This window comes from Mya arenaria, chromosome 6 (assembly GCF_026914265.1).
Source record: "Mya arenaria isolate MELC-2E11 chromosome 6, ASM2691426v1".
Classification (NCBI taxonomy): Eukaryota; Metazoa; Mollusca; class Bivalvia; order Myida; family Myidae; genus Mya; species Mya arenaria.
In genome coordinates this window covers 19,954,835-19,979,915 of record NC_069127.1, presented here as the reverse complement: position 1 = coordinate 19,979,915, position 25,081 = coordinate 19,954,835, and the positions used below count along the sequence as shown (strand labels likewise).

General features: G+C 34.7%; 2 protein-coding genes across 2 annotated transcripts; both read left to right on the top strand.

Moving 5' to 3' along the window:
* Window positions 1-940: 940 nt before the first annotated feature.
* On the top strand, window positions 941-7,044 carry LOC128238814 (proteasome subunit beta type-3-like). Its single transcript, XM_052955075.1, has 7 exons — window positions 941-1,025; window positions 1,909-2,093; window positions 2,496-2,603; window positions 3,951-4,128; window positions 4,847-4,941; window positions 6,158-6,217; window positions 6,798-7,044. Exons 1-6 carry the CDS (start codon window positions 1,023-1,025, stop codon window positions 6,204-6,206), a joined length of 618 nt encoding a protein of 205 aa, XP_052811035.1. The 5' UTR covers window positions 941-1,022; the 3' UTR covers window positions 6,207-6,217; window positions 6,798-7,044.
* Window positions 7,045-9,488: 2,444 nt separating this feature from the next.
* LOC128238969 (uncharacterized) lies at window positions 9,489-25,080 on the top strand. Its single transcript, XM_052955340.1, has 18 exons — window positions 9,489-9,536; window positions 11,526-11,556; window positions 11,736-12,040; window positions 12,618-12,710; window positions 13,416-13,568; window positions 14,311-14,358; window positions 16,713-16,808; window positions 17,359-17,388; window positions 19,028-19,154; window positions 19,506-19,723; window positions 20,227-20,298; window positions 20,767-20,832; window positions 21,172-21,281; window positions 22,024-22,084; window positions 22,579-22,605; window positions 23,368-23,591; window positions 23,914-24,001; window positions 24,613-25,080. The coding sequence occupies exons 1-18, from the start codon at window positions 9,489-9,491 to the stop codon at window positions 24,685-24,687; spliced, it is 1,872 nt and encodes a 623-aa protein (XP_052811300.1). The 3' UTR covers window positions 24,688-25,080.
* Window position 25,081: the final 1 nt, after the last annotated feature.

Here is a 25,081-nt window from a genome sequence, read left to right as displayed (position 1 = left end):
CCTAGGCAACGAAAACGAAAAACCTAGACTATATCTGATGGACAATTTTCAAAATATGTAATAAGTTTTGGATCACTAGTAGAAAACTACCATTAATGCATACATGGTTGTCCGGTTAGCGCAGTGGTTAACGCACTCGCTTCTCACCTAGGCGACCCGGGTTCGATTCCCGGCCTGGGCGCATGTGAGTTTGGTTTGTGGTCACCAAGCCGGACAAGTGGGTTTTCTCCGGGTTCTCCGGTTTCCCCCACAACACAAGACCACACTCTCGCGTAAAATCGTGCCAACGAGAGTGATTAATTTAATGTTGTAATAACTTGTTTCACAATCGTTGTAAAATAAATATATTTAAACTAAAAATTAATGCATACATATTTCTTGCATACCGGACGTGTGTTTCCGGTCATGTGACCAGTGCTGGAAAAACCCGTCTTACATACCCCATGTAAGATGAGTCACGCGCAACAATATATATATACATGTATATGAACGCTTTGCGCAACACATATCTTCCCATATGCAAGAAAAAGGTTAAAAAATATACATTAACAGGTATTTGTACATGCAATTTTACTTGTAGTGCAAATTAATTTTTGAAAGTTAATTGAAATTACTCATTCATGTAAGATACGGCTGAATAACAATATATTGTATTGAGATTCCGTGCAGTTCTACCGGCTCGGACTCCATTGACCATCGAAATAACCTTGAAGTTGAGAGCATATACATAAATTATTGCTGCATTTCATTCTGCTGCGTATCATTTTGACTTGTATCGACCAAATGAACTTCCATGTATGACATTGACCTGTAAGATGAAATAATATACTGCCTACCAATGCACGGGTGGGAATGAAGGGAAGGGAAGTAACCGCTGTACATATTTTAGTTTGTCCTCCGAAGACAAATTGGTTATGTGTAGCCTTCCTAAATACGGTAGCTTGTTTTCAAAAAGGCGTTTAACTGATTCAGACTAAGTGACTTGCATGAATTGAGAGAAAACAACATCAAATTCTTTCAAAATGGTACGTATTAGGCACACCGACAACTATTTTAACACAATTACTAAAGAATACATCCAAGCAGATAATTATTTCTACATTTCCGACTCTTGTTTATTCATTTTCTACTGAAACCGGCATCTAAAATGTTTGAAGAATTATTGTTTATGGACGCTTGCTAGTTGTGTATTGCCCAGAAACGCCAAAATGTATGGAGAAGAAGAGATTTTTAGAGCGCAGCACTGCTTAGGATGGACATGCATGACCATATCTGTAATGAAGAAGACCTATATCAATATATGTCAGGAGATTCAAAATGTCTTCAGGATGCATTATTCAGTCGATCATGTTACCTGAATGAAACCACATTCTACTAAAAGACATTAAATTCAATCTTCATTTGATTGCCTTGGGTATAAATTATAACGGGAGAAAGTGAATTGAAATTCCATTTGAAAAGTGAGAAACAGACAAGCTATTTTTGTAATTACAATCTATTCCAAATAGACATTTGCTCATAATAGAAACTATTACTAGTATTACTTAAACCAGGGTTGTTCTGAACAAATTGTTTCATTTGACGTTTTTGAAAACATTCAGGGCTTTTTAAGCGTAATTTAGGAAGATACCTTGAAACAACATTAAAAATACTGTTAATAGTTATGCAACAGTTTTGCCTTTAAATAGGCTGTAAGACAAATCCTGTCCAGTTGAAGGACTAGATTCTATTTCCAATTTGCCATAAATGATAAAGCTGATATACTCATTGTTCAAGAGAAAAATCCCAGTACATACATGTTTGACCTTTGCAGAACACATAGAATTATTGCATGCATATTTTATACTTTGATATTTCATAGAATTATTGCATGCATATTTTATACTTGGATATTTCGTACTTTTTCAGTCTATTATGTCATACAATGGTGCGGCTGTTATGGCCATGAAGGGTAAAGAATGTGTGGCCATAGCAGCAGATCGACGATTTGGAATTCAAGCTCAAACCATCAGCACAGAATTTGACAAAATCTTTGAAATGGGTCCACGATTATTTGTTGGTCTACCTGGACTTGCTACCGATGTGCAGACAGTGTAAGTTCTTGTATTGTCTTTTGGCAGATTTTTGTGTTGCCTGCATCGGCGTCGCACTTTTGTTTTTAGTCAATAAATTTTGAACAACTTTGTTCCACACGTCGTTCAAAAGTATTTGATTGAAAATGAAACTGTGACCTCGACCTTTGACCTCAGAATCAATAGGATTCATCCAGCTAAAGACTAGATGGAAGGTCATGATAGCCTTTACTACAAAGAAAATTTGGGCGCTTTTGTTTCTGATCAATAACTTTTGAAAGTCTTGATGTCGAGTCATCTAACTTGGTAAGCACATTGGCCATGGTCAGTAAATTTATTAAAATTATGAGTTGTTGTTGTGAAATTTGTACTCAACTTTGTATGTATGAATAATGATTATATGAATTTGGTTTTATTTTGTAGATCACAGAGATTGAAATTTCGTCTAAACCTTTATGAATTAAAGGAAAACAGACATATCAAACCAAAAACGTTCCTGAGCATGGTTTCAAATCTCCTGTACAGTAGAAGGTACGGTAGCAAAAGATAAATGTATTATAACAATAAACCTAATTGTAATTTTTACATATATATCTATATTATCTTGCATTTATAACGGTCCTTCAACTTTTTTTCAATGGCAGGGGTCGAATTTAACTTTGAAGAGCACTCGCAAAATTTTGCGAGTGCTTTTTTAGGCAACTCGCAAAATGAAAAATCAACTTGCAATTTTATGATTTGCTTTATTCCCTTATAATATTGTCTAATTGTAGTAGAAATGAAGACATATTATGAATATTAAAAAGTATCAATCTTTAGTGACTCGACTACTAGTACTTGTTGATGGCTTATTCTTTGTGTGGGAGGGGCATATTTCACTTTTTATATTTACCCTCACCATCGAGTAATACACATATACCCATTCGGCAAGCACGCAACAGATTTCATTAAGTCTATAAGTATTAAAATCAATAACATTATAAATTCAAAATAAATAAAGCAACAGTAAATGTAGCGTGGATGCTTTGGACCATGAAATATATCGATCAACAAAGTCTATTCACTTTGACAGTTGGGCGGAAATATATTCAAAGGTTGATGGGGTTTACATATAGTGCGCGAAAGTGCTAAATTTAGCCAATGATTGAGCTAGGTGATTACGTCATTTGTATTCACTTTGTATTATGCACGCCTCTGAGCATCCCGGAAAGATTCGAGAAAAAACTCGGCCTTTTATGTATTTGTTCTATTTTTGAAATCTTACTAGAGCGTGACTCCGTACTGTCTTCTTTATACAGGTAGTGTAAACATGTCACTTATAAGCTGTTTACACTCGACTACGTAGTGGAGTTAAGTTCATGTTTATTCTACTTTCTTTTAACATTTTGTGGTCTAGAAAAAGCCACTCGCAGAATTTTGCGAGCTTGAAGAAAAGTCACTCGCAATTTGAAAATGTCACTCGCATTTTGCGAGTATGCGAAGCTAAATTCGAACCCTGAATGGTCAAACTTTTAAATGCACAAATATAGCCAAAAGCCTTAAAAGTAAAAACAGGGCAATGTATGCTAAATGACTGCAACAATGTTTAAAACACTTACCTTGATTAAATACAGTCAATGGTGATGCCCATAAGTGAAGCATCCATACATGATGGGCTTGTTCAAAAGATTTTGATTATAACAACCTTAAAAGGCAAACAGATGAAGCAATTTAAGTATTGGGTAATGTTTTATGTTGTAAGACATGGGCAATGTGTGTTTGAACCTTGATAGAAAGCCGTCCGAATCATGTTCACTATAGTTATGACTAGGGAATTATATAAGCCTTTGTGTGATTTACGGAAAAATCATGATATGATAATTATTATTATATTTCCAGGTTTGGCCCCTACTTTGTTGAGCCGGTTATTGCGGGTCTGGACCCCAAGACGAGTGAACCATTCATTGCAAGTCTTGATCTGATTGGTTGTCCCATGGTTACAGAGGACTTTGTAGTGTCTGGCACCTGTGGGGAACAGATGTATGGAATGTGTGAAACATTGTACAAACCTAACCAGGTAAGGGCTTCATTGAAAAATATTTGTTTGCAGTGGCTGAAAGACTCAACTAAAAATACTTCAACCCCGGATGTATCTTTACCCTAGGAGTAGAAAATTTTAACATAAAAAGCCATTCCCGACCTACTGACTCAATGCAAAAGTTGAGCCCCTTTTAAGGATGAAGCATAATATTCATGTAACTGTCTGCAATGTATTGTACAAATATAATCAGGTAGTGGTTAGTATCTGTTTTCTGCTGAGTCATAGCTGTATTGTAACAACTTGGTGCATTGTCGGAAAAAAACATTGTTTTCAATACCGGTAAATCAGAAACCATTGGAGATTATGACATGGTAGTTGGCACACATGTTCAATATGACAAGTTAATTAATGTGTAGGAAGTCCTATCTAAAGTATTTGTTAAGCTATGACTTATGATTAACTAGGAAAAACAGACTTGCTTTGGCATCCACATAGTTATGTTGCTCTTGTTTTTTTTATACATGTTATTGTAACATACTGTTAAATTATACAACAAAGTCTGAAGTTATGTTTACAATTGAAGTAAGGCATTTTGTCAAGACATATGATTTTAATAGGAACACTTCATGTATAAGAAATAGACTAGTCTTAAAATGGAAGAAATTTTTAATAATGGTCTTATTCAAAGAATAGTGTTCCGTCATTTAATGTTAACTTGGAAGATAGGTCACCATCAACCTCTGATAACTTACAGGAGCCTGATGATCTGTTTGAGACGATCTCACAGTGCCTGTTGAATGCCGTGGACAGAGATGCAGTGTCTGGATGGGGCGGTGTTGTCTACATTATGTATGTATTATGTGCATAGTCCCTTATGATTTTGCATAAATTAAGGCCCAAGAAAATCGTTTGGTTTGGGTTACCCGCCCCTACCTACAAAATAGGCGCAAACCCTACTGCTTTTAAAGTCAGTTGTTAAAAAATAATTAAAAAATATATATATGTGTGTGTGTTTTAATATGTAGTTTAAAACCTTAAAAGCTTTGTAAAGAAAATTACTTTAACACAATGATGACAAAAACGTACTTATGTAAAGCCTAATAAAAAGAAATAAAAAGCTTACCTACCCAGCTTGTTTTTGAAAAGGTTGTCACCCTAAGCAAACCATTTTTTGGGGGCCAAATGAATAAAAAGGTGGTACAGTACTCTACTTATGTTGTTGCATTTGCCACTGTGTAGTGTTGCCCAGATAGTTTAGAACCTGATTCGAAATAATGAAATTGTTATTTGAGCTATCTGAAAATGGATAGTCTTCGTTGCAATTTTGGTGCAAAATCTAGCTCCAAATGATATATAAGAAATAAGTATTGTTTATATATTCAATTAAACATGGTATCAATTATGTTCAGAAATTTGTGTTTGATAAATGTCAACTTTGCCCAAAGTATCAAATATGTAGATTGTTGTGTAAAATCTTTTCAATACTTTTTTGTGGAAACAAAACATTTATCAGCTTAAAGCAGTTCTTATACTTTGAATCTGGTTTAAAGGGGCTAGACACCTGATGATACAATTGCAATAAAAAAAGAAAATTGTCAAAAACTTACATTGACATTGTATTGTACAACGCATTGAATCTTACTTACTGATGTATCAAATCGCTTACAACACATGCATCTTTTGCAGTATTTGCGCAGTTTTCACATTAGAAATTTACTAAGGTTATCTATTATGTTAATCCCAGTAAGTTTAAAAATAGCATCTGTATATTTATCTGTACTCATAAACAGATATGATTAAAACTGGGGTAATCATTATTTGCTATTTTAAGAGGGGGAAACACAGATTAGACAGCAACATGATTGTTGCGTTCATTATTGTAGTGTTGTATTATCTGCCTCCTATTAGCTTGCATTGCCAATTTTAGGCTTGTTTTAATACTGTATTTGTCGATTTTTGAACCATCTGGAGTCTAGTCCCTTTAATCAACGTCAGTAGTTATCTAGACAACTTCAATGTGTCTTGATCTTTAAAACAAATATGACTAATTATACTTTTTTTTCAGAGAGAAGGATAAGGTGACCAAGAGACTTCTAAAGGGAAGAATGGACTAGAGTGTTCATTGGTGTGTACATTACAGACTTTTTTTATTGCTATACATGTTTTATGTTAAATTCTTTGAACCGTATATATTATATTTCTATGCAATATCAGACAATAACAGGATAACCATTACAATATACCGGTATTTAAAAATGCAATCTTACTCTCAAATAAGCAGTACCATAATTTATAATAAACTGCAATTGTTTTAATTTACCGAAAAGGGTGAACAAATATTGAAAACAATGGTTCTTATAAAGGACACCTTGTTTAATTGAAAGAAAGTTGCATGGTAAACATGGTATTTCAACCTTGTGAGATCATAGTTGACCACTGTAAATGTTTAAGGACCAACCAGTCATTTAATATATTTGTGTGTTTTCAGCTATAAAAAACACAGTTACAGTTTTGTTGTCAGTAATCAATATATTACATAAATGCATTATTCAGTATTAAAGAAGTTAAAGGTTTATCACTCAAATTTTATGTTATACATTTTTATGTATTGATTTTAAATACAAGTGTCACTTTAAGAATGGTTTTAAGAAATTAAATCAATGGTCTTTGTGTCTTTTGTACAGAATCTGTATTTTATATTTCAGTGCTACTGTCATGCGGAAAGTGCTTCATCTGTCAGACTCATTTGTGACATTTTGCAGGAAAGACCATCCAACGTTAAATTTTGGGTTAAAATGTTTGTGCACAGTGCTATTTTAGGGGAATTATCATTGCAACAGTTGCTGTATGTTTTAAAATTAGCTAACATTCACTACAAAGCAAGATACATCATCATTTTGGCATGTGACAATATTTTTTGTACTTCATGCAAATATATTTATGTTATGTCTTTGTTCGATTTTCTTCCTTACTCCCGTTCTTCTTCCAAGAATTTAGAGAGTATTGTTTAATCATGTAGGGGATCTAACAGTTGATACATAGTTGTCAATCCTGAATAATAGCCGAGCACTATTTGAATATTGGGAATTGATGCTTAAAGCAGAGTAATAGGATTTTGAACCCTTCTGAAATTGTTTCACAAGTTATTATCCCCCGCCACATCGAAGATTTTGTGAGGGGGATATTGTTTTGGCATTGTCCGTCATTCCTTTTGTCGGGAACCATATCTTGGTAGGCATTGATCAGAAAATGTTCAAACTTGGTCAGAATGTTCCCCTTGATCAAATCTCGACCACTTGTAAAAGTGGGTCACATGGTGTCAAAAACTAGGTCACTTGGTCAAAATCTACTGTTTTTAATGTAAATGTTGGAGTAAAAAAACAATCTATAACTGTCTGAAGTTCAAAGCTCTCAATCCTGATTTCAGGTTTAATCCTGAACTTAGAACCACTGTAAACAAGACACAGATCGCGGCCTGGTCACTTGTTGGAGGTTGTCATATAATTCATAGGATAATACAACCATGTGCTTTATTTATAGACAAAAGATCGTTCCTTTATTAGTCAATTGAATGACAACCAGCGGTATGTAAATTATGATGTGTACGAAGATGTACTGGTACAAATGGTACAATTACTAAGACTATGTGATATAAAGCGGTGCTCCTTATGGGGTAATCCTGACAGAGAAAAGATGTGTTTTACAAGTGTAATTATCACTAATAGTACAAGATTAAATGTGCCTGTTGGATAGCATTTATTTAAATATTTGTCAGTTTACTTCACCAGGGCCTGTTTTATTTAAGGATCTTCATCTTTCATGTAACTTCTATAAATTTAATTCTGTGTAAACAGAAAAGGAACACTGCTTTTCTGTATTTTCTTGACAGTAACGGTGTTGATTCATACTGAATAAAGTTCAGTTTACATTATTGTGTAGCAAAATCACAAAATATAACACTTGGATCATTTCAGTTCACAAAGAAACTTGACTTAGGACATTATTGAAACGGTCCCCTTACCACTAATGCACCAGTCAATTGTAACCAGAGCCCCCCCCCCCCAGGTCCGGGGAATAGCGGGGACTTTGACTTTTTTGTCCAGCCAACCTTGGGTAAAATCTCCGCCCTGCAGGGACAGTTTGATGGTCAAAACCCCGCCAAATGTCCCCGCACCCTAGGGAGCCTAGGTTAGGCAAATTCCCTGCTATATTTTGCGTGAAGACAAAACCACCGCATTCACTCAGCACTGCGGGGCCACCTGAAAGGTAAAAACACGGCCCATTTCCCCGGCTATCCCCATTATACCCCCGGACCTGGGGGGCTGTGGTTACAATTGACTGGTGCAGTATTTTGATATTGTCAAGATTTTCTTGTGAAAACCAACTAAATCTCTTTGATCAGTTTGTGTCAAATAAAATCTAGTTTTTAGTTTTTTTTCTTGTTTTATGTTAGAAGAAAAGCGGTAATTGGATCAAATACTAATAGATGGAGAGGCTTATTATATCTCTTAAGACTCTTTTAAGTGCATTAAATATTAGCTAAGAGCTTGTAAGCACTGTATAAGCTATAGTTTCTTCCCATTCATCATGAGGTTTGGTCAAAACGATTGTCTTAACGTGGAACCCTGGTCAAAGTTGGCCATAAGTCGAATGTGCATAAAGACATTTGCTTACCAAGTTTCATGAACATTTGGCTGCTCACTGGGCCAAATATGAAGGACTTCAAAAAGACTGGCTTTTTTTCAAAGAAAAATAGGAATGCTATTGTGGTGTTGACAGAGCACTTGTAAAAAAATCTTAAACCTTGGACATACCCCATCCATTTAAAATTAAAAACTTCTTGCTGTTGGAAAATTAGTCTATACTGGTGATGATAATGGTATAAATTATGTAGGAGATAATGACGATGAATTATGAAGTGATGATGATGATGAATTATGTAGGTGATGATGATGATGATGATGAATTATGTAGGTGATGATAATGATGAATTATGTAGGTGATGACAATGATGAATTATGTAGGTGATGATGATGATGATGAATTATGTAGGTAATGATGATGATGATGAATTATGAAGGTAATGATGATGATGAATTATGTTGGTGATGACGATGATGAATTATGTAGGTGATGATGATGAACTATGTAGGTGATGATGATGATGAATTATGTAGGTGATGATGATGAATTATGTAGGTGATGACGATGATGAATTATGTAGGTGATGACGATGATGAATAATGTAGGTGATGATGATGATGAATTATGTAGATGATGGTGATGATGATGATGATTATGTTGATGATGATGAGTGATTCTGATGACGACGAATATCTGTTCAGTCGATAACGTTTTTATAATTCGGTTTTGAAAAAGCGTCCTAGACAACCAATATGGCGGACCCCGACGAAGAAAATCAACACCAAGAAAATCCTAAAAATGCAAGTATTGTTCCGTTCTTGGGGATCTGATTCCGGTGGCATTTATTAGAAGGAAGTTTTGAAACGATTACTCGTAATTAATGCAATAAAGGGTCGAATAAAAGTTGACAAAAAGCTGTTAAAATTCATAATATTTATATAAAATTTAGTCTCGCCTTCACTGGTCTTAGCTCTGTTTTGTATTAGAACTGTATAGTGCAAGGTTGATCATCTTGTTTTTTAATTATTACTGCCGTCATTTAACATTTTGGCTTAAAGGGCAAAGGTAAAGTCTGAACATGTTATTATTTTTAATAACATTAAGTGTTTAATGCTGATAGATGTAGATAAATCATTGTTTTCAAAGTCCCATAATGCTTATTATATGGCATTAACACTGTCCAAGTTTATGACACTATGTAACAAATAACAAAGATTATTACGTACCATATTCACCAACATAATTTTAAACAATATAAATCTTTAAATTACTCCAAAATAAGATTTAACATACATTTGTTTTAATATTTTTACCAAAAGGATGAACAAATGTCGAAAAAAAGGTGCTTATGAAGGAAACCGATTTTAATTTGAGAGAAATGTGCAGAAAACACGGTATTGTTACCTTACAAGACAATAGTAAATTGCAGTAAATCTTTTAGGATTCACTAATCATTTAATATTTTTGCATTTTCAGCTATAATAAATACACGGTTATAATATTGTTATCTGTAAATAAATGCGTTATTATGTCTCCCCCTCTCTGGGGGAGACATATTGTTTTTGCCCTGTCCGTCAGTCCGGTAGTCCGTCAGTCCGTCAGTCCGTCCGTACGTCACACTTCGTTTCCGATCGATAACTGGAAAACCGCATGACCTAGGATCACCAAACTTGGTAGGGAGGTTGGTCATGAGGTGTAGAAGATCCCTATCGTTTTTGGGGTCACTAGGTCAAAGGTCAAGGTCGCGGCGACCCCCAATGTAAAAAACATTTCCGCTCAATATCTTGACAATGGTTTGACCTAGGTTCACCAAACTTGGTAGGGAGGTTGGTCATGAGGTGTAGAAGATCCCTATTGTTTTTGGGGTCACTAGGTCAAAGGTCAAGGTCGCGGCGACCCCCAATGTAAAAAACATTTCCGCTCAATATCTTGAGAATGGTTTGACCTAGGTTCACCAAACTTGGTAGGGAGGTTGGTCGTGAGGTGTAGAGGATCCCTATTGTTTTTGGGGTCACTAGGTCAAAGGTCAAGGTCGCGGCGACCCCCAATGTAAAAACATTTCCGCTCAATATCTTGAGAATGGTTTGACCTAGGTTCACCAAACTTGGTAGGGAGGTTGGTCGTGAGGTGTAGAGGATCCCTATTGTTTTTGGGGTCACTAGGTCAAAGGTCAAGGTCGCGGCGACCCCCAATATAAAAAACATTTCTGCTCAAAATCTTGAGAACGGTTTGACCTAGGTTCACCAAACTTGGTAGGGAGGTTGGTCATGAGGTGTAGAAGATCCCTATTGTTTTTGGGGTCACTAGGTCAAAGGTCAAGGTCGCGGCGACCCCCAATGTAAAAAACATTTCCGCTCAATATCTTGAGAATGGTTTGACCTAGGTTCACCAAACTTGGTAGGGAGGTTGATCATGAGGTTTAGAAAACTCCTATATTTTGGGGGGTCACAAGGTCAAAGGTCAACGTCGCTGTGACCTCTAATGTAAAAAAATATTTCCGTGCAATATCAGGAGAATGCTTTGATCTAGTTTAGTAAGTATTTGAGGGTGTATCACTCAAAATCTATGTTTGGTATACATATGTATGTATTGATTTTGAATAAGAGTGACACTTCAATATTTAGTTTAACATGGTTAAAAATAATGGTCTGTGATAATATGGTGTTTAATTTTGATGTGTTACTATCTTAAAATAAAGTTTTTATTATTATTAAAGAAATCAGTCATTTAAAGTTGTATTATGATTAAGAAATCACTCGGAGAGATTATTTGTGTTTTCTATACTTCAGATTGATTCTACAGTGCAGGAAAATAATGAGGGTTAGTTCCTATGCTTAACCATTGTAAACTGTTATAAAACTAATGATGTATATTCATAATAAGAACAAATGAATCTTATACTTTTATAACATGATTATAATTGGTCCGTACATTAAAGATATTTGTCCCGTCTTTAATATTTAATACCTCCATTTATCATTGCTTCTACTGTTTTTCAGCAAAAGACTCAAAAGACGTTGACACAGAAACACCTGCTCAAAAAGAAAAGACAGAGACTAAAGCCAATGACACAGATAATACAGACAATCAAGCACAGCAAAATAAAGAAAATAAACCTATAGGCAAACAGAAAAAGAAAGCAAAATTTAAATCAGATGTTAAAGATAATGAACAAACAAAAAATGACAATGGACCCCTTACATTGAAACTTGTGCAGACTCATTACTCAGCTCATTCAAAGTCAGCATTACCTCACATACTAGCAGAGTATGGACTAGAGGACAAGAGTCACCAGGCTTCAAAGGTTTGTGTTTACTTGGGTTCATAAATGTTTCATTTGAAGATCTACCATTGGAATAATGTCACTCACAGTGCATAATAAATTATTAGAAAAACATGTTCGACAAGTGCATATTGATAGATTCTGATTTTTATTTTATTTATATGAATGCAATTCTGGTACAGAGAGTTATTTCCTCAAAGTATTTGACAAATTGTATTACATTGCATTTATTTTACTATAGAAGTAGCCTTTTGAGTGTTTTATTTATAAATAAAAACACTCAAAAGCTACTTCTAAAGTCATAAATGGTTTGCTTTTGCATGCACAGTAACTTTCTTCTGCTTGTACATTTAAGGATTAATCTAGTTTGTTCACTTGTTTGTTTTGTATGAACGCAGGATGCAACATGAATACCACAAAAATGTGATTCTTATAACTATATAAATAATTTTTTTTTTCACTAATTAAAGTTTTTATGTGTTTAAACAAAAATGTGTCCCATTTTTTCACTCATTTTGATTAAATTATTTTTGTCATCATCTTTTAAAATGCCAGTAATACCACAAACTTTAACATTTTAAGCCCTACTTTTTCACAGAAAGAAAAGCCAAAGAAGAAGGCTGTGAAAAAAGCGGAGAGCAGCGTTGATGCAGAAGAGGAGGATAGAGCACGGCGCAGAGCTCGTGAACAGGTTGGTTGTATTCTTCCCTGCTAGTGGTCGATTTTGTTGGCCACAACATGAAGATTGACAGCTGAAATGAGACAGTCACAGTGGCATTTGAAATTGTTTCTATAAATACATTAAGATGCAAGTGATCAATCATTTTTACTATTATATCTTTTTTTTAACGCAATTGTTATGACAGCTGTATTCATGAAAACTGATATGAATGACGATCAAGTCTTCTTCCTGGGCAGGAACCAGTACTTTGTCCTTTTTTTGAGGCCAAAAGAAGATTTACCTTGCTGGGATTGAACCCACAACCTCTTGAGTGGGAGGTGGTCACTGGTACCACTAGACTACTCTCACCTTTATGGTTCGAGCAGTGGTCATTACTAGCTGTTATTAGACTTTAATCAACAAACCCTAATATTTACTTTCTTCTTCTACTAGGCTTGATGTGACTAGATCAATAATGTAAACATTAAGATTTCAACCAAGTCTGGCACACATTGAAATTATACCAAAAAATATGTTTGAATTGCATTAAATTATGACCATTGTAAGTATGATAAACCCGAGTTAAAATGTACATGTTCAACCCCACCTTACAGAGGTAACTTTTACACCTGTGTGAGAAGCATGTCCAGGCGTCATTCTATGCAGAGTTAACATTCTTTGCAGAGTTAACATAAAGTTTCTTGAGCACTAAGGGATAAATATCCTACATTACAGAGGCGGCTGCTGGGCCTGGGTGACAACCATGTCCAGGATAAATACTATGCAGAGTACATCGAATTTCTTGAGCAGAAGGTTATAAAACAGCGCCAGGAGCAGAGAGATCGTGAGGAAGCCAGGAAAAGGGCCCTACTCCATGAAGAAGAGGAGGTAGGGTGTTTGGGTGAAATACTTTCATACAGTTCTGAGAAAAGATTTGTTTACTGCTTCAATGTGTTTCAGTATATATATATATAATTGTTTTTTTAATTGGAATCTAATGAAGCGTATCAATCTTATTTCTGTATCTGTATGAATGTAACTTGTAATTACATGTAATTGTTCATAGTAAGTTGTATTTGACATTATTGAAATATAAAGCTATTGTGTGATCCCTGTAGATTTCAACTCTTTAGAGAGAATTGCAAATCGTATCCACATAGAATCCCCTGTAGTAAGTCTTATATATCCGGTAGAGATGTTTTGAACTCTCAAACAAAGAAAGAAAAGTTTCATTGACACCAGCTGACTTGGATATAGAAATGTATGATGATAACCACTGTATTAATTCATTGGTGCTAAGGTCTCTCAGATAGAGAGGTTTCACGTAGTAGAAACAGGCATGGAAATTCTGTGTCTTAAATATGGAAATGTTTGCTTTGGGATAACTTTTAATTATAACCTTGTTTAAAAGTGATATTACAATGCCAACTTATGCTTAAAATTTCATTATGTTTGAAAATATGAGCTTGTATGCTTATAGATAAGGCAAAAATCAAGACAATAGATGCTTATATCTAGTGTACTTTCTATATAAGGTAAGGTAAAACTCCAATGAAAAGAAGTTGCTTTTATAATATACAATTTAGTGTACTTAAAAGCTCCATTGCACAATATTGTATTATGCATGTAGAGCGATCATGAAGCCAACAAAAAGCCACCAACTCCACAGAAAGAGGAGGTAATTTGTCTCGCACTCGGGTGCAGATATTTTGTGTTGCCAGGTCATAATGTTCACATATACCTTTTAACTTGTCTCTTTATTAAAGTAAAAAAGATGAGGAAGTGTCAGAGCCTTGGTGTTGTCCTTATGGCGTTTGGGGTTATGCAACATTTATTATTGGCAATAAATCGGAAACAGTAAAGATATCAATTCACATGAAACTTAAAATATATAAGTGATCAAATGCACATTTTATCACACCGATTGGGATAATATTTAAGTTTGATGCCTTAAAGGTGACCTTATAATATTTGACTATCGAAAGGTTATTGGTTGCTGATAAAAAAAACTTGTCAAATAAATGACCGAAAAAACATTTTAGTTTAAGTAAATTATTTAATTTATATGTTTGATCTTTATTTCAAACCAATCAGGGCTGGTATTCAATATTGGTCTTAATTGGATTTAAGAACGATGTAGCAAAGCGGATTACTTGTTATAAATAACTGACCAATACAGGAATGAAGTCAAAGATGAATGACCGTAAGTTGAATACCACCCCAGACGTGAAGTGGCCTATTTTCAAATCTTACAAAGCCCAAAAAGCTTCTTTGTGACATAATTCTTGGTATGATTTTCAGATATATTCTTTCTCTTCAAGTTAACACTGTTCAAAAGATACCAAAATCATATCGGGTCACCAGGCATCCACAATTTACATACTTAGTACATCGGATACTTGTTTCTTGCATACCGGACATGTGTTTCTGGTCATGTGACCAGTGCTGGAAAAACTTGTCTTACACCCCACCCAATGTAAGATAAGTCAAACCCAACAACGCGCCACTTCTTATTTCTTTTATTGTGTGGTTTATGAAAAGTATATTATGCAATTTTAAAAAAGTGCAATCAAAAATATAAGTATGCAATACTTTTAATTTAAATTAATAATCGTAAAAGCGCAATTTTTAGAGGAACTATTTGACGTCAATAGTGATTTAAAATTACTGCGCTTTATGACGTCAGTACACTTAACCCCGCACACGGTTTTTGGTGATATGTACAAAATGCATTTTATACGTCAATTTTTCCAAAAATTCATAATTTTCGGTACGCAAGAAAAAATAACAATCATGTTTTTCCGGTCCAGATCGAAATATCTGACCTTCAGGCATGCTGCGTGACCGGTAACTTGGCAAGCCTCATTAACCGCTTACATGCGTGCCCTCAGGTCGGATTTTTCTATCCTTACCGGAAACACGATAGATACTTATAATCTTAGTATCATGAAACTTAGTACACAATTGTTTCCAATGACATTATATATATTCCTCCATTATTAGGTGTAGAGAGTCAGGCTGGATTAAACAAGTTTTGAGTTATGCCCCTTAGTCAAATAAAAAACAATGGACAAGTGTTGGCATCCAAGGCGGTGCTCTTGTTTCAATTTATATTCTATAATATGACTTAACAAACTTCTTCCTTATTTCACCAAAGCCAATTAACCTTACTTAGCACTGTATGTAAATCATTTTCAGAAATCATGTAGTTGTATTGTTTTTTTTTAATTTTGTAGATGTAAGAGTAATATACAGTGGGGAACTAAAATAGCCTTTTAGAAATACTAAAAAATATCCAGATTCTTCTTTTTTTAATGTTCAACATATAATCATGCTAGAATACTTGCATTAATTAATTAACTTGCTTACATAAAAACAACAACAATACTTTCTTCAAGCTTGTAGAATTAGACTATTATTAGCATTTTTAAGTTTCATTGTTTTTTGTGGCTGTTTTATTGTTATTATTTTCTGTTTTTGGCGTGGTCTGCTATTACAGCTGAATATATAAGTTTTGGACATATCATATTTATTCTTATTCACTAGTTTGTATTTGACCCAATGACTGACATCTCACTAGCACTTAGAGTGATACTGATATTAAACACTACCGTATTATGTGTGAATTGTAGTTGAATATTACATGTATATATAGTTGCAGTTAGAATAAGTGTTGCTTATAATCTTATAATCATGACAAAAGTCAAACATGTATTACATATTAAAGGAAAATATATTTTACATTTTTTTTTTTATTAAAAATGAATTTGTTGTCAGGTGAGTTATATATGTATGTTTACCTAATTTATTGAAATGTAAATTCCGTGAGAAAAATTGAAGCTTTAATTCTTGTACCATATGCAAATAGAATAACGCAACTCAGCTTATTTTAAGTATTTTACACAATGTGCTTGGTTTTTGTGACAAGATCATAATTTGACAAATCATCCTTATTCCTTAATGCTTTTAGTTAAAAGTGTTACATTGGTATACTATGATAATTACAGATGTTTTTTGTTTTGTTGATTTCAGCGAGCAGAGCATAGGTTTGTTCGTCGCCTGGAAAAGATGGAGTTAAAGAATGATGACAGTTTCCTACAGGGGCTGCCAAGGACGGACATTGCTAGGGTATTATTCTTATATTTGTAGCTCTTATCAGATGATTTCAACAACATAAAAAGCTATTGTTACACATATTCTGATCTCCATTCTCCTTGCTTAATCATTGTCAGTTATCCTTGTCAATGGTATAAAAAAATTGTTAACTTTTTTTCGATCAATATTAAGATCCATTTAAATAACCTCCAAACTTCATCTTTGTGTTGATTGGAATTACTGGAAAACAGAAAAATAAGTATATACAATAAAGTGGGGGGGGGGGGGGTAATACTAATTGTGTTGGAGGGGTGTATATAGTGTTTTGGGGAGGGGTGGGGAAGCCAGAGGGGAGGGGGGTGTCTATAAAAAGGTCTCAAATACTACTGAAAAGGTCTCAAATACTATAGCCCTTTATAAATTATGAGCTAAAAACATAAAGTGATATCAACCAGGTGTACAAGCTTTAGGTATTTAAGGTTTGTTTATTATAATTGCCTGTTTTGTTAACCTATTTTCATAATTGTTTAGTACAAATTTGTACATGATTTAAATATGCTATGTGGAATCTTGTTTGTATCAGATTTTGATGACACCAACCTTCAAATCATGGGTAAGAAACTGCACACAGAATGTCTGCAAACATGTGGACTGGGTTTACAGGCACATGCATTTTATATGAGATGTGAGATTTTGAATTTCAGAAACTGTCTTATTTGAAAATGTCTGGTATGATTTTGTCACTAGTCATTTGAGTGGTGGTAGTGGTCTTGTGGAATATGTGTTGCCTCTCACTGTAGAGGATAAGGGTTTCGATCTACATTTTTAAGGGAACTTGCTCATGGCCTCTCAAAAAGGATACATGAAGTGATTTATGCCAAGGAAAAGGACTGGAAGTGTGATTTTTCCATAAGCTATCAGTTTTTTCGTCACAGTCAAGCTAAAATTTGTATAATCTAATAGTCATATGACAAATCATAAAAATGTGCATAAATGATCATGCGTATAGAAGGTTTTCTTTAACAAGAGGCCCAAAAGGGCCTATGCTCTACTGGCATGGCTTTTGTGGTCATATCAATCCAGAGCATGTATGTATGGGTAAAAGGCAACAGACATATGGTTTATGTTTTGTGTTTGGCTTACCTGAAAACGTAGCACGTTCAACATCTGAGCACAGAAAGTATTGTAAGCAGATTAGTTCCATGAACTATTTTAATATGTGCCAAGTAAAAGTCATCTGACAAAAATAAAATGCTTTCAAAACTGTACTCTTGTAAAAATTTCTGTAGTTTTAAAAGTTAAAAAAAGTTGGTCAAAAGGTCAAAGTCAAGGGCATCCTAGGACAACATTGATCAATTTGAACAAACATTCACAATCAATTGTGCTGAGATGGATCCACGAACACACAAAAAGATTTTTAAACCTTTCCAGATTTATGTTTACCAAACCTGTGAACCCTGGGTGTGGCCAGTAATGACACCAGGTGCATAACTTAAACATTCACAACCAATTTTGTTAAGATGAATGCGCAAACTACAGAACTTAAAGCTAAAAAATGGCCTTTGGGCTTTCAACAAGAACAAGGCAGAGTAATTCACAAAATCAGCTGCAGAAGCAAAAAGCAAATTGTCTCTTAAAATCCTAGACTTGCAAATTGTCTCCCTTAACTCTAGACTTGAATTTACATGTACATGTAAACTTGGCTAAAAATAGAATTCGCTCATGCAGACCTGGCTAAAAATAGAGAGCATTTCTTTAAAACTTTCATTGCCCATAATCTAGGCATTCATGGGCAGATCTGGCTGGTTTTCGAAAGGAACCGAGCTCTAATGGATATCTAGATACTGTACAAGTTTCATTGAGATACAATAAAAACTGAAGACTGTATCGTGTTCACAACCAATTGTTTACAACCAATTGTTTACACAATAGCATTTTTTTTATACTATCAAGGGCCATAATCTAGGCATGCATGGGCGGATCTGGCTGGTTTTCGAAAGGAACCCAGCTCTAATGGATATCTAAATACTGTACAAGTTTCATCGAGATACAATCAAAACTGAAGACTGTATGGTGTTCACAAGCAATTGTTTACAGACGCATGAACGCACGACCGCACGGACGCACGGATGCACATACTACGTACACATTACCATCGCATAAGCTCTTCTGGCCTTTGGCCAGTAGAGCTAAAAACCAATATTTTTTTCTATAACCTATACCTTACACTGTCCTTATTTCCCTCTATATAGATAGTGGTGCTACAAGACAAATTACGTCGCGAGGGCAAATTAAAGACACAGGCCGATGTGGATCAGTTCTGGAGGGACATCCGCAAACCAGAAGTTTTCTATGAACACTTCAAAGTGAAGAAAAATGGTAACTGTTTCACTTTCGCTACTTAGATCAACTTAATATTGCCTTACAAAAATGAACTTTGTGTTTATGAAAATATACAATGTTAAACATGTATCTGCAAACCCGAGGTCTTCTATCAGCATATTAAAGTCGAAAGAAATGGTAACCATTTCATATGAGAACTTGAAAGTATCAACCATATTAAATACCAGCCTTTATGGTCAGGGTGATGCTTAAACTTATTGGAAACTGGTATACATGTTTACACAAGATATCAACTTGAAGCAACCAAAAAACTGTTCATTTTTTCCTCTTGACCTGCTGATAAAAATGGTCAACAGACATCTTTTTAACTGTTTATTTGGCTTCCAGTGATGGACCATGCAAGTCATCCTGACATTGAACCAGAAGATGACTTCAATGAAAGCTCCGCGCCGGCCCATGTCAGGGAGGATGCGGGCCCGGGTATGGAGGGTCGATCACTAAGCCACATCTCGGAGGCATCGCATCGTGGGGACTCCTGGGCCATCACACAGAAATACCAGAGTGCTCATGGCCCCAACGCCCCCAAGTCACCCAAATCACCTAGGGTGAGTGTTAAGTTTCATAACAGTGGGTTGAAGCATGTTTAGCATTTAGACCTGTTCTTTATCCTATAGTCGACTTTCTAAAACATACAGAGTGTGGAAGGAATTTGTAACATTGAGTGACATTTGGCTTGTTCAAACTTGTTCAATAGCCTTGATGATGTCACTTTCATCATGGAAAATCTTTAACTCTGGCTTTAACTTAAGAAAAACCATTCCAGAAAACACTTGTAACATAATTTAATAGTACACACATTGCCAATGATACTTCAAGCATATAGCTCGGACATCAAAAACACCTTCCAGCTTTTTACAGAGCGAAAACTCATTTTATTACCTTTTTTTGGTCTTGTAAATTTTGCTAAAAATGACCCACCTTAAATTCAACTGGGCTGGTGTGTCAGATAGGTCTTGAGTTTGTTTACTATTTATTTATATAATAAATGTGCTCCTTCATGAGGTTATTAAGTAGTGAACATGCTACAATAATTGTTTGGATACTTCAGGAGAGAAGAAGGAAGAACTCAACACAGGTTGCTAAAAATGCTGCACTAGATCTGGAGTTAAGATGTCCAAAGGTGACTTGGTTTTAAATGTTCTTTTGTTTTGAATTAATGCAAATGAATCTTAACAGCTGTATTTCGACTATGTCTGTCCCTGACAATTTTCATGAATTGGAGTGAATGATTTAGAAGATATTTTTCATTATTGGCCAAAGACTTATGGAAGGGTGCTGCACCCTCTCCTTTTCTGGTAGCATGCCTCGGCCCTCATGGAGACCAGCATGCCTTTTTAGGATTGAATGCTTTAGATAATTAAACATTGAATGCTTTAGTTCATCAAACATTTTCTTTTGTTTTGTTTAAAATTCTGTTCTGATTAAAAATACATACTTATTGCATCTAACATTTTCGGTCAAATTCATGTTTGTGTTCTTCACAGCCTGATGCCCTGTTCTCATTAAGCACCCTATACCTTTTCTGCAGCTTCCAGTCCTTTTATAAAACTGGGTAAAACCCTATTGATAGTGAAAACGTATGTTTCAGCTGGAGATGCCGCCCCTCGCCTGCTTTTCTCTCGACCTTGGAGAGAAACCCCCAGATCCAGATGAGGTAATTTATTACCCCTTAAGCCATACACAATTCTAGAAAGTTCCTTTTTAGTGTTGTTTGTCAATTGGTAAAGAGTTGGATACCAATGAAAAGATACTTACAACATTAACACCACAGTCATGCGACAGTTGCTCATAATAGTACAACTTTAGAAAGGTTACTTTGACTGATATGAGAGACAAACATCATAGTACATATATAGTTCATTTTGATAAATGTCAGCATTTTACTTAAAGTGTTATCATTTGTTTATCAAAATAACATCTGCTTCTACCTCAATCATTTGTATACATTCTGCAAACCAATAAAGTATTATAAATATTCTATGTCCATGTTAAGATTCTAAAGAGGATGGTGTTGAAGAGCAGGGAGAAGTCGAGGAAGAAACACCAGAGAAAGCTGAACAAGATGTACCAGATGGCCATGACCAACACTGCAGCTGCAAACAGGTTAGTGAAGGAAGAAACACCAGCAAAAACTAAACAAAATGTATTTTTAACAATGATGCTTTATGAATTATACATCTCGTGTTTGATTAAAGTCTTATTATTTTCTGTGAGAATGGTATTGGCAGCAGATAGTGTCATGCAAAAACTTTAACTTTGGAGGTATTTGCAACGTTTTTTCAACCAACACTGCAGCTGCCAATACCTGAGGCCCTGATTTCTCGAAACTTCTTAAGCTTAACAGTCTGAAGTAGCATATTTCAATTAGCCGAAATACATACTTAAAATGAATGTTGATAAAGGTAAAATGGTTGATTGTAATTATTATAAAGATAACTCCTATCTAAAGTATGAAAAATCTTAACTAATTAAATATTATGCAAATTATTGAGAAAGAAAAATAGTGAGCTTAGCTTAATCCTGTTATAAGAGACTTTAGAAGTTTCGAGAAATTGGGGCCAGGTTCATGATGTTCATTTGCAGAAATGGCTTGTCCTCCTATTTTGGGTAGTGGTTTGCCCTTCAGTTAATTCCCTCACCCTGTACGTAGACATTTACAAATGAAACTTACTTCTGATAGAAAGACAGCAAAAAATGGCTGATTTTTTCCAGTTTTAATCCTTGCCACAAATATGAAGTCCTAAACAGTATGTTCTGTTTTCATGTACATGTATGCAAGTTGTGCATTGAATGTGTACATTTGGAATCAATTTTGGTAGTTTATAATCCTAAGACAACCTTTCAGGATCATGGATCGCCATGGCGACATCACAGATATTCTGGAGGGGGCAGCTCTCAGAGATGTGGTATGTTGCCGGTAGAATTTAATACTACTATTCTGGGGTCATTATACAGGAGCTGTATCAAAGAGTTTTCAATTGTATGGCAACTTTCTTAAAGGGAACTACTTGGGCATATTTCTTAACTTATGAATAAAGTTTAAGCAGTTTTATTGAAAGAAAAAAATGCCATCCATTAAAATTTTGCACATTTAATTGTCAGAGATAAATTTAGAAGTATACAGCTCTTCAAGGTGACAAGGACCTTGTACAACTAAATATATTTTAATTTGCTTTAATGATAATTTACAAATATATATCTTTCACAGTATTATATTGAAATTGATATTCACTTTTTCCCCATATAGCCATTCCCTAAATTTATACATGTACTGTAGCATAGATGCTAACAAACTAAACATTATATTATAAATGATGTTGTTTTCAAGTAGTTAACAGTTTACTTCTTCATAAAGTTGGTTTATCCCATATTATACTAACTAATATGGATTAATTTTCAGCGGGATTTTTGTTGTAAACAAAGAGAAGTAGGTCACTTTTACGTCGTGTTGCACTGCTAGTGTTGTCCCTCCCATTTTCAGCTTTAACTGTAAATCAGTTCGTTGAGATTATTGCCTCCTCATGATTTTTTAATATACCAGAGTTTCAGCTCTTTATGCATAATATTGCTTATTCAAAACTTTACCACATCCCAGTTTAGTTTCAGAGTACGGCTGACTAATTTTTCTGACATACAATTAGAAGAATTTTGTAATATTACATTCTACATTTGAAATACGATGTGGATATACTTATGTGTGAAATGGATCTTAGTTAACAAATTTATGCACTTGATCGATGTTGTCATGCACATTTTCACTGAAAAGCAAAAGGATATATATCCATATACATGTATTGGAATACTGTAAATCTATTTCCCTTTCTCATCATTTGCTGCTAGTTGTTGCAATTTTGTTAAGAATGCCTGAGCAGGTGGTGGTGTTGTGAAGCAGTTGTAGCTATGAATAAAATTAAGTTCCATTGAATATTTTTAATTACTGTTCATGCCAAATCAATCAGGTCAGTAGTTTGGTCCAGTTGAATAAGTACAGCTTATGAAATCAAGATACATGTACTTAATTATGAAATTTGAAGGCAATTTAACAATGTATTCTTATCTGTATGGTTCTTACTACACAAATATTACTGTAATACAAAAGTTGTCAATTTTATAACTCGATGTTAGTAGTTTTGAATCATTGAACTTTGTGACAATACATTGTAATGAACATAACTCGAACAATTTTCAGCTGGCAGTGTTTGACGAACCTCAAGCTTACCAGTATAATGACCTTCAGCAGTATTACCGTGTCCTGACAGACCCAAGGCGCCCCCAGGGTGAGCAGCCCTCTAGCCTGCAGGGAACCAGTCAAGGGCAAACCAGTCTACCTGGGTCAAGACACTCGAGTGCAGGGAGCCGAAGGCTGACTCCCATTAGTGACACCAGCAGCAGACGCAGCACCAAGACCAAAAAGTGGGTTGTGTTTATAATTTTGAACTTGAATTATAAAAAGTTATATTATGTATCATACTAGTTTGATCAATGTCTTAAACTGTTCTATTTCATTAGATTGTAACATGGTCTTACACTAATATGTTTCATCTTAGGTTTGAATAAGCCACGAAAAATTGAGGTAATGTTTTGACCTCTCAAAGGAATGACTTGTGATTTGGCAGTTCTAGCCTTTTAACCTTCTCAACACAGCTGAGTGGACTCTCAGCAAGTTTGCATCGACATTGAGTACTGAATTTTCCGGTGCAAAAAGCTTTCAGGATATCATTTCTAATCTTTTCAGGAGTAAGCGGCTAACAGCAGAGTTGCAGCCCCTGCCTGAACCCATGCCTCTGTCCTTTAATGAAGTCTACACCAGAGAGAAAACAGTGGTAAGTAGGAAGATCGTGGGTAATGTCTGCATATATCAATTGCTGTCTACTTGTTTGTAAAACAATGATTTTACAACTTCAACATGTATTTTATGTACCAAATTTTGTTTGAATATCTGGAAAGGTTTTTCTGTTCTGACAATTGAAGGCTAAAATAATTGCACACCAACTCCAAGACTATAAAAATACCTAGATAAATTCTTAATAGAAGATTTCTACAAATTGGCAGTTGTTTATTCAGAATACTGTTTTGTATAAAACTAAAATGATATGTTGAATGAATTTGGTGAACAACAACTCATCATATGATGCAGACCATTTCTGATAAATATGTTATTATGCAAAGTTTAGTAGAAAGGTATTTAATATAGTTCTTATCCTAAGATAATAGACATGCCTCAATGATTTAATTCCGTCTTTTGGCCATTAAATTGTACAGTCTAAATAAAATGTGTGCATATTGCTCTTAAAATTAAAGTATCAATTTCAGAAGACAAACTACTTCAGTATATAGACACTTTAAGACAAACCGGAATTTATAAAACTTTGCAATATGGTCGTTTTCTCTTTAAACTTATCAAAATTTACTGAATATGAATATCACATTCCAGGAGGCCAAGTGTTTGAGTACCCTCTGGAGCAACTACATGCATGCAGGATCCAGTACCTTCACTGCCCACTCATAGCCCCCACCCACACTTCCACCATACATACATTTCATTTTTGTCCACATAATATACTATCAAGTCTGTGATAACTGTAAACAAACTATAAGCTTTAACCTCATTAAATAATATCATACTGAGTGCTTTATACTTATTTTATTTCCATTATTGGTTAAAAACAGTTAAAACACTTCTATTTTCTCGTTATAAATACGTTAACTAGCTATATTTGTATCCTATACATTTTTTTAAGTGTTGTTGTTTGAGTATTGTTGTTTTAGTCCTTTACGCTAATTGTTTTGAGTGAAATCATGTCACCTGTTTGTTAAATATTGTATCTGTGATACACTGTAGACCTATTGTAGAATGTGTTCTTATTTAAAGTATTGGTAAAACAATAAAAACTGAACAATAT

Bases quoted from the DNA above. Each gene is read 5' to 3' on its own strand.
- LOC128238814 (XM_052955075.1), top strand. The intron at 2,604-3,950 runs GTACGGTAGCAA...TTATATTTCCAG, and splicing joins AATCTCCTGTACAGTAGAAG to GTTTGGCCCCTACTTTGTTG. The intron at 4,942-6,157 runs GTATGTATTATG...CTTTTTTTTCAG, and splicing joins GGCGGTGTTGTCTACATTAT to AGAGAAGGATAAGGTGACCA.
- LOC128238969 (XM_052955340.1), top strand. From the start codon at position 9,489: ATGGCGGACCCCGACGAAGAAAATCAACACCAAGAAAATCCTAAAAAT. The intron at 12,041-12,617 runs GTTTGTGTTTAC...ACTTTTTCACAG, and splicing joins AGAGTCACCAGGCTTCAAAG to AAAGAAAAGCCAAAGAAGAA. The intron at 22,085-22,578 runs GTATGTTGCCGG...ATTAATTTTCAG, and splicing joins GGGCAGCTCTCAGAGATGTG to CGGGATTTTTGTTGTAAACA.